The sequence below is a fragment of the Podarcis muralis genome, chromosome 4 (assembly GCF_964188315.1).
Source record: "Podarcis muralis chromosome 4, rPodMur119.hap1.1, whole genome shotgun sequence".
NCBI classification, from domain to species: domain Eukaryota; kingdom Metazoa; phylum Chordata; class Lepidosauria; order Squamata; family Lacertidae; genus Podarcis; species Podarcis muralis.
This window is the reverse complement of record NC_135658.1, coordinates 75,594,602-75,610,074: the sequence shown is the minus strand read 5'-3', so window position 1 is coordinate 75,610,074 and position 15,473 is coordinate 75,594,602. Positions and strand designations below refer to the sequence as shown.

Below are 15,473 nucleotides of genomic sequence, written 5' to 3'. Positions count from 1 at the left end.
GTGGTTATGAACACCCCCAAATTGCAAACTAGGGATCACGCCAACTTTGCACTGTATGCAATTGCAGTCGGCTGCCGTTATTCTCACACTGCGGTCCAATATTTTGGTGTGTGTGCATTTTGGTGGTGCAGTCGGGTACCTATGGGAATCCCATGCCAAGATATGAGCGGAACAGGCCCCTACTCCTCTTTTTATAAAGCCCAATCACTGATATTCAGAGGCAGCTGCCCTAGTGGTTGTGCCGTGTGAAGAACCAAGTTTGGTCTGTCCTGAATCTCCCGTCTTTCTTAAAATCATAGACACACGGATTCTGGTATCATGACAGAGGATGGAAACACCTGCTTATCCCCTGTCTCCACACCAGTATCCCATCTCCCAGTCCACTTTCTTTTCCGACTCCTGTAACAGTGGTCAAGCAGCTTCCTTGCAATTGGATTGGCAGCCCAGTATATTGCCAATCTCTTTACTCAAGTCAGGACTGAAAAATGGGACCCTGATTTCAGAACAGTTATGCATCTGGGACTCCCCCACATGCTTGTCAGCTGTAGCCTGGGCTGAATTTGTTCCCTTCGAATTATGTCTGCGTCTATGCTTCTAAGTAAACTAGGGGTGGCTAAAGAGTAGTCCTCCAAATGTTGATGGACTCACAATTTGCATCTGCTCCAGTCAACATTGTCAATAGCCAGGAATTGTGGGAGTTGTAGTCCAGCAAGATTTGGAAGACCACAGGTAATTAGTCACCCCAGTAGACGGTAGTAGAACCCAAGATGCTTACTTTTTAAAGGTACACTTATGCCCCCTCTCTAACCTAACACACAACTTGGGAATCTTTACTCTTATTAAGCATGTTTACAGCTGCAGCCAGGCTCTCTGGAAGCAAGAACAACAATCTTACATCAGAAACTGGCTCTGACCTCAATACATTTGTTTGACTTTTAGATGTTTTGAGACTTTGTTATCAAGGTTCCAGTGTGTGATAACTGCTTTTCAGCCCTATAAAAAGCTTATTTGAGAGGGAGCCAAATTCTAGATTAAAGGTGTAGACATCAACTCTTCACCCTTTGCTAGTTATTCCTAGAGGATTGTTTAAAGCAGGAGTACCATTCTTCCCTCCCAGGTGTGTGCTTGCAGTCATATTTTTCTCAAGGGACTGATAGAAACAGAAATGCGCATCCAAATTGTGATGCTCCTCTAGACCCTATCAACCTCGGTGGTTTGAAATGGCATGCACAATCTCTACACTGGGATCAATTGTTGCACAAAACCTTTGTTGTGTGTTGAGTTGGGGCCGGTGAGTTTGTTACAACCTAGCTGGAAAGGCTGTGATCAGGCAATGCAATTCAAAATTACCTATAAAGGTAAAGGTAAAGGGACCCCTGACCATTAGGTCCAGTCGTGGCCGACTCTGGGGTTGCAGCACTCATCTCGCTTTATTGGCCGAGGGAGCCGGCGTACAGCTTCCAGGTCATGTGGCCAGCATGATTAAGCCGCTTCTGGCAAACCAGAGGAGCACACGGAAACGCCGTTTACCTTCCCGCCAGAGCGGTACCTATTTATCTACTTGCACTTTGACGTGCTTTCAAACTTCTAGGTTGGCAGGAGCAGGGACTGAGCAACGGGAGCTCATGCCGTCGCAGGGATTCAAACCACCAACCTTCTGATCGGCAAGTCCTAGGCTCTGTGGTTTAACCCACAGCGCCACCCGCATCCCTATACTATAGTATACCTATACTATACCTATACTTACCTATACTAAGCAGCAAAACTGATTGCTCCACCAGCCCCAACAAAGCATACACTAGTAAAAGTAACTAAATATATGGTAACTAAATTTTTACAAAATAGTGTTTTACTGCAGAATGCATTGCATACAACCTCATGTACCATTTGCAGTAGCCAGAGGTGTAGTAAAATTCTCACTGCATGGGAAGTGGGTATGGACAAAAGTGGTATGTAAATAAAAGTAAACGGGTAAAGGACCCCCGGATCCTTTGCCAGTCAAAGGCAACTATGGGGTGCAGCGCTCATCTCACTTCAGGCCAAGGGAGCTGGTGTTTGTCCACAGAAAACATTCCGGGTCATGTGGCCAGCATGATTCAAACCGCTTCTGGCACAATGGAACACCGTGACACCGAGCCAGAGTGCCCAGAAATGCCGTTTACCTTCCCGCCGCAGCGATACCTATTTACCTATTTGCACTGGTGTGCTTTCAAACTGCTAGGTTGACAAAAACTGAGTCAGAGCAACAGGAGCTCACCCCCATCAAGCGGATTTGAACAGCTGACCTTCCGATTGGCAGTGGTTTAGACCACAGCGCCAGCCACATCCCATAGCGGTATGTATGCTGCAGTAAGTTCCCCGTAATAACAAGACACTTCTATCCACCAAACACCATACTACATGCTCAATACTTCATAAATTGTTGCATTAATAAGCACTGCAACAGGCCCTACCCATCAAATATCAGCATGTCAACAGACTGTAAAACAATGAAAAATGAAAAGGAAGGGTTAGCAAAAAGCCCACATCAGGCTAGTCATTTGTTTCATATAAGCCTGGTGCAAAGGGTGCTGTATTAACAGCTCTCTGCAGGCACCCATATGTCCAAGCTAAAGGCCTGAATCTATATTTCTATATTTCAGTTTGTTTTTTACAAACTATTAACTCACAAAAAAGCATGGAGGGGGGAAAAGCTTTTCACTTGTGAAATGAGCTGGTCTTTCATAAACAAAATAATGTTCACATAATCCCATATAATTTTATTTTATATAGAAATAGGTCAAGGTTGGGGTTTTGTTTTGTTTACAACAACTTCTTTATACGCTACTTATTGAATAATTACATAAAATCTTTTTTTTTAGAAACATCAACATAAAGCATACAAAAGTGCAACGCTTTGGAGGAAAAGTCAAACCTAAACGTAGTAATGAAAGATATGTAATATAGTTGCAGCATTTTTCCACTTAATGGGCTGTAACACAGTGCATATTCTTCAGGTGTTTGTTCTATGAACAGTTGTGAGGGGGCTGTTCAGTTAGTAGAAAAGATTCTCTTCAAAGTGTTTAAAGAGCACGACTAGTACATTGGAATAATAGCTGCATGATTGTGCTTCGGTTCACTGTTTACAATTGTAGTTCACTAAGTAAATAGGAAAATGTCCAGTGTAATTTCTTTGAAACATTAGAAATAGCAAGAGGGAGAGGTAACAAGTTTAATACTTTCAGGTTATGAGTCCAAGGTCTATAAACTGCAGGGTGCTTTTTATTTAAATAAAGGACAACATGTTCTCTGTCTCACTGGAAGTGCTTATCTGGCCACCAGAACAAACTTTTATTCACTGAAAGTGCTAGGTTATGCCTTTTGTGCAGTTGTGCAAAATAATAATAATATTAATAAAAATAATCTCTCATTCTCTCAATAGATTTTCTCTGAACCAGTGCTTTTCATATTCAAAAGATCAAAATAGTGAAGGCCAAGTAACTCGTATCCACTTTTTTTTTTGGAATAGCCAGAATACTTTCTGGTCAAAATAGTCAGAATAATTGTCTACCAACACATACCAGTTTGCACATGATGGTATGTATTAGTATTAATATACATAATGTAGTCACAAAATAGTGCAAACATCTGCAAAATAATTCCCGTTCCTTTCCTATTGCACTATCCACCAAGGTCTGTGCTTGGTAATCTCTTTACATCACAAAACTCTGAAATGAACACATATGCAAATGCTGGCTTCCCTCCTGGCCAGCCACCCACCATTCAATAAAGCTAAATGTGTACTGATTGTTACAGCAGATTCTACTGCAGATGTTGTTGCATGTTTGAGGATTCAGGCAAACCGACAGTCCTCCTGGCAGCAGGTTCTGGCTGCTGTTGCTGTGACTGCATATGATGGTACTCTATGCTTTCTTCCTGTCGAGGGTAGGAAGGTAAGAGCAAAGAATCTGCCTGCTCACTGTGCAAAGGGCCTGCAGACTCTACCTATATGTGAAACAAAATTGGATGCCATCAAATAATGGTTTAGCAGATCAAAAACAGTAGTTCTGTTTAATAATAATAATAATAATACTTTATTTGTACCCCACCCATCTGCCACTCTGGGCAGCTTCCAGGATATATAAAAACACAGTAAAACATCATGCCTTAAAAATCTTCCCTATATAGGGCTGCCTTCAGATGTTTCCAAAATGTTTCATAATTACTTATCACCTTAACATCTGATGGGAGGGCGTTCCACAGGGTGGGCGCCACTACTGAGAAGTGCCATCTGCTTATATGGAAAAACTTTGCTACGGAACTGTTGCTGGTGGACTAGGATCAATAGTTTGCAGAACACTTAAAATGTGCTTAGCTAAGTCAATGAATGAAGCGTGGCACCATTTATGCCAAGGATTGCAAGGTTGGCAGCCCTTGTATATTTTTTGGATTTTATATTGTTAGAAAAAAACAATTCTTGGGAAATGGCAATGGTTAAGTGGTGTGTGTCTGTGTGTGTCTGTGTGAGAAAGAGTGAATGTGATGGCCCCTTTGTATATTTCCCCCCCTTGTACTGCAGAATGCTCCCTGTTGTCATGAGCAACAGCACTCTTATGTTTGTGGAACATCAGTATTGTGTGATCTCCGCAATCAGGACCAGGAGAACATAGGTGACTTCCTGTAGCAAATAAAAGGTAGTCTGTGGAGGGAGGATGGGAAACAGCAATGACTGTACTCTCTCTAGTTTTGCGCCATGCCATGCCTCCATGGCTGCCATATTGTGTTATACTGCACTCCCATAGCAGTCGTTGTGTGCCAGGGAGGCAGTGGAAGACAGGAGTGCCTGGCGTGCTCTGGTCCATGGGGTCACGAAGAGTCGGACACGACTAAACGACTAAACAACAACAACCACTGGTATGAAAAGGTTGGTGGCCCTTGATTTATGTGAATGAGAACTTTTTGATAAGCTCTAGTTGTCAGAAATTTAGTCAATCACAAAATGCAAGTGGATTTTTCCTACTCATTTCATCCAATAATTGGGCTTCCTTTTCTGTCCTCCATTGGCAACGCTCATTAATTCCACTTTCTCTTTCAATGGTTTCATCACAATCATGTTTGTCATGGGCACATATGAAAATACTTGCAGCACAATCCTAGGTATGTTTATTCAGAAATATGTCCCACTAAGTTCAATGGGGCTTAACTTAATTCATAGTAAAAAAAATTAGGACTGTAGTATTCAAATTTGTTATATAAACTGCCTTTGGCTGATGGCCTCTTACTGTCAAGAACCTTCTGTTGTGGGCATGTTTTGTATTCCTATAGTGGGTATATTTGGGCTTGTGCAATTATTTATTTATTCATTTATACCCCGCCTTTCCCCCCTATGGGACTCCATTTTATCTTATTGCCACACTTCATGCTTACCATTTTAGTGGGAGGAATGATGGCTGTTTGTTTCTTAAAAGGGAAGTTACTGGCTATAAAGCCAAAAGCAGTCAATGACAATACAATAATTATTCAGGGAGCTTTTGTGTTGCAAAAGGAAAAAACAAAAGGAACAAGGAAATTAGCAGGCTCCATAAAACAAAAGGAAATACACCAGACACTCACATTGTGCTGAAGTTAGATTTAGAACCTGGTGTCCCACTGCAAAGTTTCCAGCATAATCAAATGTGTCTGCTCCAGATCACATATTGACGTGCATAAAATGTGAGCAGATGTTTCCAATACACAGAAGCCACAATCTCCTGAAACCTCACTTCCTCAGTGATATTCCAAATTGGGATAGTCAATTGGGAATTGTATCCAGAGCAGAGGATATCATTGACTGGGAGTCTGAGTTCCTCCATCATATTTAAAAGGCACATAGAATTATATAAACTTTTTTATATACCGTATTTTTCGCCCCATAGGGCGCACCGGCCCATAAGGCGCACCTAGTTTTTTGGGGGGGAAATAAAGGGAAAAAAATTATTTCCCCCCCAAGGCACGAGAACAGGCTGCTCTCTGCAAGCTGGGGGAGCCCTCCTGCGGCTTGCGCAGAGCTACCCGAAGCCCTGGCACGACTGCTCAGCACGCCCGGGCTTCGGGATAAGAGGCAGCGCTGTGCAAGCCGGGGGAGCCCGGCGGGAACTCCCGCGGGCTCCCAAGGCTTGCGGATAGCTTCCTGAAGCCTGGAGAGCGAGAGGGGTCGGTGTGCACTAAGTCACTAAGAGTTTTGTTTAGTGATTATTGGTTACGAGACTCCATTTGTCAAGGTTCAGTGGTCTAGGTTCAGCACCTGCTCTGTGTGCAGATGATCCCTGCCATCTGAAATCTTGGAGAGTTGCAGAATATACTGAGCGAGATAGACCAATAGTCTAACCGAAGCCAGCTAGATTCCTGTGCTCCTATTCCTGCCTATGGTTACTTTATTTGGGAATATGAGACCTAACATTAGACTGCAACAGAGACAACTATGGACTAATTTACAGAGGGTATTTAAAGAAATAAAGAAAACAAAATGGTTGACACTGTGGAATCCGTTCATATGATATTAGAACTGCACTACACCCCCCAAAAATGTACATCTAGAAGTGCTAGCCGTCACTTGGGAACATTAATAAATCAGTTGGATATCTGATATAAATAACAACTGAAGAAATATTTTAGTTGTTTATGTACTTCCTGCATTTTCATTGTGAGTTCTCGTATTATTATTTTTTTAGCATTCCTAATAAAAAAGGGTTTATAAACAACCATGTCATATTTCTTCTGCCATTCTTAAAATAATGTGAGGGTCTTTATTACTTTATGAATAACTACACAATTTAATTAAAAATAAAATAAAAACAAAAAACCCTGTATGCCGCCCCTTCAGCTGAAAAAAATACTTTCAGGGCGGCTTACCCATTTAGGTACTGTCAGTTCTGTTGCAGCCCACCTGAAGGTAGCCTTGCTGCTGGTGCTGGTGCTGGTGCATAGGTTGCAAAGTTGAAGGCTGAGATGGCTGGGCTGCAGAGAACCCAGGGGGCAACACTGCTTGTCCCATCAGCACTATAGCTGTACTGCTTCCAGAGGTTTGCTCTTCCAAACTTTGGAACGCTTGTAGGCTTTGAAAGTATCTATTCAAAGAAACAGTCCTAAGTTTTTCAGCCAAGAATTTGCGACTAAAACACTGGTGTCATACTGCAATGTATTATGGACAACGGTTGGGAGAAATAGCAGGTGCTGCTGCTGACTCGGGGACTATGCAGATATGCCGATTGTTGGGAGATGCATTGAAAAAGCCAGGCACATTCATTACTACACATAACTCCTGGGCATATATATTGTGCATACCTAGTGGCATCTTGGAAGGGGAGAAGGCTGACCTGGAGTGGGGCAGTGTGGGAAAAGGAAGAAGCTGATCAGAGGGTGATGCAACTAAGCATTTTTGTTTTAGTTGCTGCTACTGGCGTAGCCATGGGACGCAGGTGGCGCTATGGGTTAAACCACAGAGCCTAGGACTCGCCGATCAGAAGGTCAGCGGTTCGAATCCCCGCGACGGGGTGAGCTCCCATTGCTCGGTCCCTGCTCCTGCCAACCTAGAAGTTCGAAAGCACATCAAAGTGCAAGTAGATAAATAGGTACCGCTCCAGCAGGAAGGTAAATGGCGTTTCCGTGCGCTGCTCTGGTTTGCCAGAAGCGGCTTAGTCATTCTGGCCATATGACCCGGAAGCTGTACACCGGCTCCCTCGGCCAATAAAGCGAGATGAGCGCCGCAACCCCAGAGTCAGTCACGACTGGACCTAATGGTCAGGGGTCCCTTTACCTTTTTACTGGGGTAGCCCAGAGGGTTGAGAATATGTGGACACATGGTGAGTTTATGGGTTAAAAGCAAAGAACCAGCCATAGGAGGTATATTAGAAATTTCTGATACAATATCAGCAAGATAATGTTCCAAGTGGCAGGCTCCAGATTTCCTTGATTGCAACACTTTCACCAAACCTGGTCCCTTTCATTCTCCAGTTGGCATGACAACCCCAGTACATGATGTCAGGGCATTTTTCCAGCCAGAACTCGTTGGAACTCTGTTCCGGCACCTCTCAGGTAGGCGCCATTGCCATTCTAAGAGAACAAGGGTGCTGTTCATGGTGAGTTCTGGCACCTCTTTTTCTAGAAAAATAGCATTGCATGATGCATGAGAGAAACAATGTACTGGGGCAACTGGGATCTGAAAAACCGTGCAATTGCGGGAGCTTGGCAGCGGGGCAGATAAGATATGGCAGGACAACATCTGGATTTTCAAAATATGCAGCCCCCCTTAATTCCATCTCTGACATAGACTGCTTAACCCAAGTACTACCTTCTGGATGAGTTCCCGTTCTACCACCTCCATCTAAGTGGCATTTCTCAGTATAGTTTCAAACTTTTCCTTCCTACCCCTGCCCCCAGTAACATGCTACATACTTAGCTTCGTGTCCAGTCACATCAACATCTGTTGTCTGCCTCGCATGGCAGGAACCAGGCATCATTGGCTGAATAGGCTGACTGAGTAACAGTCTAGGAAACAGGAAATTAAATAATGTCAGTGAAGAATGACACTAACCTGCAGATACTGAAAGAGTCGGAAGGATTTTTTCCATGTGAGGTAGTTGCATGCTCAGAAGTCAATAGAGTTAAATCTGCAGTAGGCTCAGGGATAGAGTGTAATTAAAGGTAAAGGTACCCCTGCCCATACGGGCCAGTTGTGTCCAACTCTAGGGTTGTGCGCCCATCTCACTTAAGAGGCCGGGGGCCAGCGCTGTCTGGCGACACTTCCGGGTCACGTGGCCAGCGTGACAAAGCTGCATCTGGCGAGCCAGCGCAGCACACGGAAACGCCGTTTACCTTCCCGCCAGTAAGCGGTCCCTATTTATCTACTTGCACCCGGGGGTGCTTTCGAACTGCTAAGTTGGCAGGTGCTGGGACCGAGCAATGGGAGCGCACCCCGCCGCGGGGATTCGAACCGCCAATGTTTCGATCGGCAAGTCCTAGGCACTGAGGCTTTAACCCACAGCGCCACCCGCGTCCCCACAGAGTGTAATTAGTCGTAGTAAAAAAAGGGTAGCTCAGGATTTATTATCAAATGTGGCCATTCTTATACAGTGGTACCTCTAGATGCGAACGTGATCCGTTCCGTAGCCCCGTTCACATCCTGAAACAAATGCAACCTGCGTCTGCGGGTTGCGATTCGCTGCTTCCGCACATGCGCATGATGGCATTTTGACTGCGCATGCGCGAGCGGCAAAACCCAGAAGTAACGCACTCCGTTACTTCCGGGTCGCCGTGGAGCGTAACCTGAAAACGCTCAACCTGAAGCACATTTAACCCGAGGTATGACTGTACAAGGAGTTTCATTCTTCTTAGGAGTGGATCTACATATTGTGGTTGGTAAACAAAGAAATTCCCTGTGGCAAATTATCTGCCACAGTGTTTGACTGTAACGTTTTCATGCTCTCAACCTGTGATGCAGTGGATGTTCCTGCCTCAAGTAACAGCCATCTTCTGTGACAGTCCTGCATTCTGATGAAATCTAGTGAGCATTGGGCTATCAGATGTTTCCAAAAGTTGGCTATTAGAGCTTCCATTCAGTTTGCCAGTCCAGAACATAAAGTAGGCTTTATATGCTTTCTTCTGCCCCAGGTAGTTTGAAATGGCAGCTAACTGCATGATGCAGTTAGTGTGGAGATGTAAGGTCCTCTCTCCCTCCCCCCCCCTTCACATTATGTTTCCTACAGGGACATGTTTTCTATTTCAAGCTACTTATTGTTCCTTGTATTTTCTTTCCAGTCATCAGTTTAAAAACTTTTTCAAAACAGAACAAAGAAGTAAACGGTATCTTTTCTTTCTCTTTTTAAGGCAAATACATAGTGCTAACATCATTTAGAAAAAAACAACAACCCACAAGTCTGTATCTGAAGAAGTGTGCATGCAGACGAAAGCACATACCGATAACTAACTTAGTTGGTCTCTAAGGTGTTACTGGAAGGAAATTTTTAATTTTTTAATTTTATTTTATTTATTTTGTTTTGTTTCGACTATGGCAGACCAACATGGCTACCTACCTGTAACCCACAAGTCTGTTTGTTCCATCCTCATTCTGATACTGTTTTTAAAATTCAATTTTTCATTTCTGTAACCCAACCCTGGAACCTTGTGGTATAGGATAGGTATGAAATTGAATAAACAATAATAGCACCACGTTCCTCTTTTTTTCTTTCAAATTTACTAATAATCTAGTGCTGTAACTTGATAAAATGGAGAATTTTCTTAATGTTCAAAGTACAGTATTTACCTGTTATATAGTAATAAACTAAACACTCAAATTTAAATAGTGCCATTGTAAAAAATAGTATTTAATTCTTCAACTTTTTTTTTTAAAAAAAAAGTAGGTTACTTCAATTATTTTACCTCAGTTGTCGATCATTACTGAAATCTGGAGTGCTCTGCTGGTGGCTGTTATCCTGTAGAATGGCATCAGGTGGAGCTCTGCTCAAAGACTGTGGGAGCACAGAGGCATTGCTAAACTGTGAGGTTAAGCTTCTGGAAGATTGACAGCTATCCTGCATTCCTTGTGAGGCTCTTGCTGATTTCTGATCCTAGAACAGTTAAAAACAACAGCACCCACAGAAACAATAAGCAAAAGCTTTGGGTATATTGTAAAAACACATAGAATTAAGTTGTGAATATTTTTTGCCAAATTACCAGATCCAAATTTAGTTCATTCCATCCTCTCATAAAGGTGTAATTATGTAAAGTGACCGATAAGTAGGAAAATAAATTCATATTCATTGAATGTAGGTCTGGTAATTTACCCTTTTTAAAGATTCCCCCCCCCCCCCAAGAATGCTGATTATGGATAGCTAGAACAAACACACAGATTCACACAAACCTTAGTGGAAAGAGCGAAAGGGCAGGCGATATTGCCGTAATACCTAAAGGCAAACAAGAACTACAGTACAGGAAATGCTGTAAGAACTAAATGAAGAATCAAAAGAGGTAGGATTGAAGATGAACCTAAGACTTAAAGTAATGTTTAAAGAAGAGAACATTTTTTCCACAAAAAGATTGCTGTAAGACCACTGCAGGTCTGCTTACCTGGTTTGATAACACATTTTCTTCTCCTAACATTTGATGGTCTGTTGCTTGAGGAGCCGCAATCTGCTCTTGGAGACAAGGCCTCGAAGGCCTCTGCACAACTTGCTGCTGAGACTCAACCGCTGGCTTCCCCTGAGGTTCTGGCTGCGGCATGCCACTGAAATTCAGAGATGCTGTTGGCTGCTGTAAAAACATCTGGAAGAGAAAGGTGGTTACTTTTTCAATTTCCTTGTTAGGCAAATCAATGGAAGAAATACATTCACAGTTCCAATTTCAAGTTGTCATAACTTAACGCTTATAAATGTGTATCGTTAGGGAGCTCAACTTGATCCAGGCCTCAGTTGCTGAAAATGCTTTTAATGCTAGAAGACTGTGTGAAGTTGCTTGTGAGTACACAGAAAGTCCATTTCCCACACAATTGCATAAGCACAGCCACCTGTCACACATCTGGGGCTGTCAGAGAAGTTTCTACAGGGAAAGTTGCATGTCACCTCTTTCCAAATCAAGCATTGGATAAGAATTGCTCGAATATTACATGTGCAATGCACCTTAAACCAGCTGTGGAAGGACTGACACTGTTTAGAAAACCAAATCCACTATTCAGGAACAGAATACATTTGTCATCCTATTCACTCAGAAACCTCTGACATACATAATTCTTGCAAATATTTGAAGGTCAAACTAGATGTTACAAGCAAACACATGTTACTAAATTGCAACTAACACTTGGTTTATGGAAAATGAGCTTTTGGAGGGAGAAAATAAGAGCAGAGAAGTGATGGCTGCTGGTGGTAAACTCTTCCCTGTCTCCAGTTTTTCTGCTTCAAATTGTTTTCTTCTACTTCCCTCTTCATGGGATTCCAGACAGGGAAATGTGTGTGCAACCCCACAGGGGAGAAAAGTAGTTATCAGGAAAGGGGGTTAAGCACACACGCTTTTCTGCTGACATTATCCCCATCTCACCCCAAGATAGAAAAAGCTTCCACTGGAATTTTAGCAAATGTGTTCCAGTCCAATAAGTAGCTTGGTTGTTTATGGAAGACAATTTTACTCGGCTACAAGTGATCACCAAAGAAGAAGAAGAAGACAGCCTCCAACAATCATATCCCTATACTTTTTTTCTGAAAAGACAACTTCCTTTTGCCGGCTATGAAAACAGGGTGGATTGTGCCTCCGTCCAGAAAAAACTTCAAGATAATAGAACAAGAAAAATATAAAGCATGAGGCTTCAACTTAAGGAATTCTAGCTATCTAGCAACACAAAAATGTTGAAAAACAAACGGAAATACAGTAGATGAGAAGCCATTGAAATGGAGCACAAGAGAGAGAGAACATGTGTGTGCAAAGATCCTAAAACTAAGTTTGAGAATGTTGCCTCAGTACATATACATGATCCCATGAGCTACGAACATAGTACGAACAAATACAGTGGAACCTTGGTTTTCGAGTGTCTCAGAAATCGAACGTTTCAGCTTTCAAATGCCGAAAACCCAGAAGTAACTGCTTTGGTTTTCGAACAATTTTCAGAAGCTGAACGTGCCACGCAGCTTCCGTTTTGAGTTTCCCTGTTGTATTGAGGCTGCCGCTTTCAGTATTCGGACGTTTCAGAAGCTGAACGGTGTTCCTGAACAGATTACATTCGAAAACCAAGGTTCCACTGTAATAGGAGTCATGCTGTTTAATTTCTGTACTGTGACAGATTGCCTCCAACCAATTATATGATAATGAGCTTTCATCGTGATTTGCTTGTGGGGTGTTTATAAACCTTCCCATTATTCTCATTCATTCACTCCACACTTTTCAATGCATTTCCCTGTCACTCTCCTAACAGCAAACAGTCCGTTGTTTTCTTTAAGTGCACTTGTTGCACTAACCCACTTCTATTGTGCAGGACTAAATGCACTTGGATATGGGACGCGGGTGGCGCTGTGGGTAGAACCTCAGTGCCTAGGACTTGCTTATCACATGGTTGGCGGTTCGAATCCCCGCGGCAGGGTGCGCTCCCATCGTTCGGTCCCAGCGCCTGCCAACCTAGCAGTTCGAAAGCACCCCCGGGTGCAAGTAGATAAATAGGGACCGCTTACCAGCGGGAAGGTAAACGGCGTTCCGTGTGCTGCGCTGGCTCGCTAGATGCAGCTTGTCATGCTGGCCACGTGACCTGGAAGTGTCTGCGGACAGCGCTGGCTCCCGGCCTCTTAAGTGAGATGAGCGCACAACCCTAGAAGGGGTACCTTTACCTTTACCTTTAAATGCACTTGAGGTGCCTGACTGTCAGTGCAAAATACTGACAGTCAGGCACCTCAAGAGTGTTAGTGTCAAAACCTTTCTCCTCAGAAAAGGACAACACCAAAGTGCCAACACAGAAAGTACCGGTATTTCATTCACAGTGGTTTTGCCCAAGATTCTTACCATCCTGTCATGACTGGACCACTAAAGAAGAACTGAAATGCCACTGAAAAGAAAGGATTCTTCCCCCCACCCCCTTCAACATCGTAAACAAGTCTAAGTAGATAACGCCACTGCAGAATCTCACAACTACTTTTTCAGGGTGTCAAGACATGAGAAGAGTATTACTAATCTCTTCTAATTGGCAGTCTCATTAGTATTCTCATGAAAGAAGCAAAAGACATGAAAGCACAACACCTCTTGCATCTAGAAACAGACAGCATCATATTAGGGAGACAACGGAAGAAAGCTGTTCTATGGAAACCAGACATTTTAACCATCTGCGTTGATCGAACCAGGAAGCTCTTATCAACAGCAATTATTTTTACAATGTATCGGAAGCAAGGATGCCACGCTAAATTTATAGCTATGAGACATTTATTTCAAAGATACCGTTTCTAACAAACTGCTGAAGGTGACATTTTCCCTGTAAGGCTTGGTTCTACCCATATTATTTCCTTTCAACAATATTGCCGGGCTGCTTTTCTGCTACATGCCAAATATAGCCCCTTAATTCTCTTTTTGTGGTCCCAGCAAGTCTCTTCAAATTGCATTAATAAATTGCATACATTCCATGTAGCCCCATGACCAACGGACTCATTGTTAAAACCGTGTTTATGGAAGACAATCTTACTCGGCTACGAGCGATCGCCGAAGAAGAAGATATCACTAACAGTGCTGTAAAAAGATAAAGGTAAAGGACCCCTGACAGTTAAGTCCAGTCGCGAACGACTCTGGGATTGCGGTGCTCATCTCGCTTTACTGGCTGAGGGATCCGACATTTGTCCACAGAAAGTTTTTCCAAGTCATGTGGCCAGCATGACTAAGCCACTTCTGGTGAAACCAGAGCAGCGTACGGAAATGCCGTTTACCTTCCTGCCAGAGTGTTACCTATTTATCTACTTGCACTTTGACGTGCTTTAGAACTGCTAGGTGGGCAGGAGCTGGAACTGAACAACGGGAGCTCACCCAGTCGCGGGGATTCGAATTCGAACCACCGACCTTCCGATTGGCAAGCCCTAGGCTCTGTGGTATAGACCACAGCGCCACCCGCGTCTGTAGCTACAGCTACAGTGCTGTAGCACGGGTTAAAATTGAGCTCTTGTGTTTCATTCTATATTTCTCTCTCTACAAGGTACTATTAAGGAATAATGACCATAAGTCTATCCCAGGGGTGGCCAACTTCCAAGAGACTGCGATCTACTCACAGAGTTAAAAACTGGCAGTTATCTACCCCCTTTGTGGGGTTCAGCCCAAAGTTGTTGAGCTTTTTTTAGGAAGGAAAGTCCTGTTTTTGGTGGTTCGGGTCATTTTAGGGGTGCAGGGCAAAGATGTTGAAGGTTTTTTTAGGGAAGGCCAAAGTTTTTTTAGCTTCTTTGCTGGGAGCCACTGATCTACCGGTGATCTACCACAGACTTCCAGTGATCTACCAGTAGATCACAATCTACCTGCTCTATCCAATCCTTTCATTTCTTTCACTCTTGAAGTCTCTGCTGAATTTTCTGTCCTCCTTCAGTATGGATCAGCATATTTTATTTGACACTTATTTTGTCCTCTCTGCCTTAAATATACTGAAATATTGTTGTTAGACTAACTGGAAGCATTAGGTCAGTCCATTCTCTGCTATGTATCAGAAACAAAAGTGTAACCAAAGGGGCTCCTGACCAAATGAATCTGGGAAGCTGCCTTATATGGACTCAGATCATAGGTTCATCTATCCCAGTATTTCCTGCTCTGACTGGCAACTGTTCTCTCAGGTCTCAGGCATAAGTCTTTGGCAGCTTTGCTATTTCCTAAGTGAAAATGCCACAGATTGAACCTCAGACCACGCACCTACACTTTTCTCTTAAGTCTTTCAATGTCAATCCTCTTATTCTGTCATTGGGAACAGAGGGCTTCCAACACTATGTATTCCTATGTAAACTAGGGAAGTGGGGAACTGCAGG

General features: G+C 43.2%; 1 protein-coding gene across 3 annotated transcripts in view; it reads right to left on the bottom strand.

The window, feature by feature from the left end:
• Positions 1-2,733: 2,733 nt before the first annotated feature.
• NPAS2 (neuronal PAS domain protein 2) overlaps positions 2,734-15,473 on the bottom strand; it is a 57,733-nt gene continuing 44,993 nt past the window's right edge. The window contains exons 16-20 of one of the 3 annotated variants that reach the window (XM_077927597.1): positions 11,083-11,277; positions 10,396-10,583; positions 8,413-8,505; positions 6,905-7,085; positions 2,734-3,984 (exon numbers count right to left, since the gene is read on the bottom strand). In XM_077927597.1, coding sequence (XP_077783723.1) covers positions 3,802-3,984; positions 6,905-7,085; positions 8,413-8,505; positions 10,396-10,583; positions 11,083-11,277 — 840 coding nt within the window. In that variant the 3' untranslated portion in view covers positions 2,734-3,801. Of the gene's footprint in view, positions 3,985-6,870; positions 7,086-8,412; positions 8,506-10,395; positions 10,584-11,082; positions 11,278-15,473 lie in introns of all 3 variants that reach the window. The other 2 variants (XM_077927599.1, XM_077927598.1) reach the window with 2 other exon arrangements.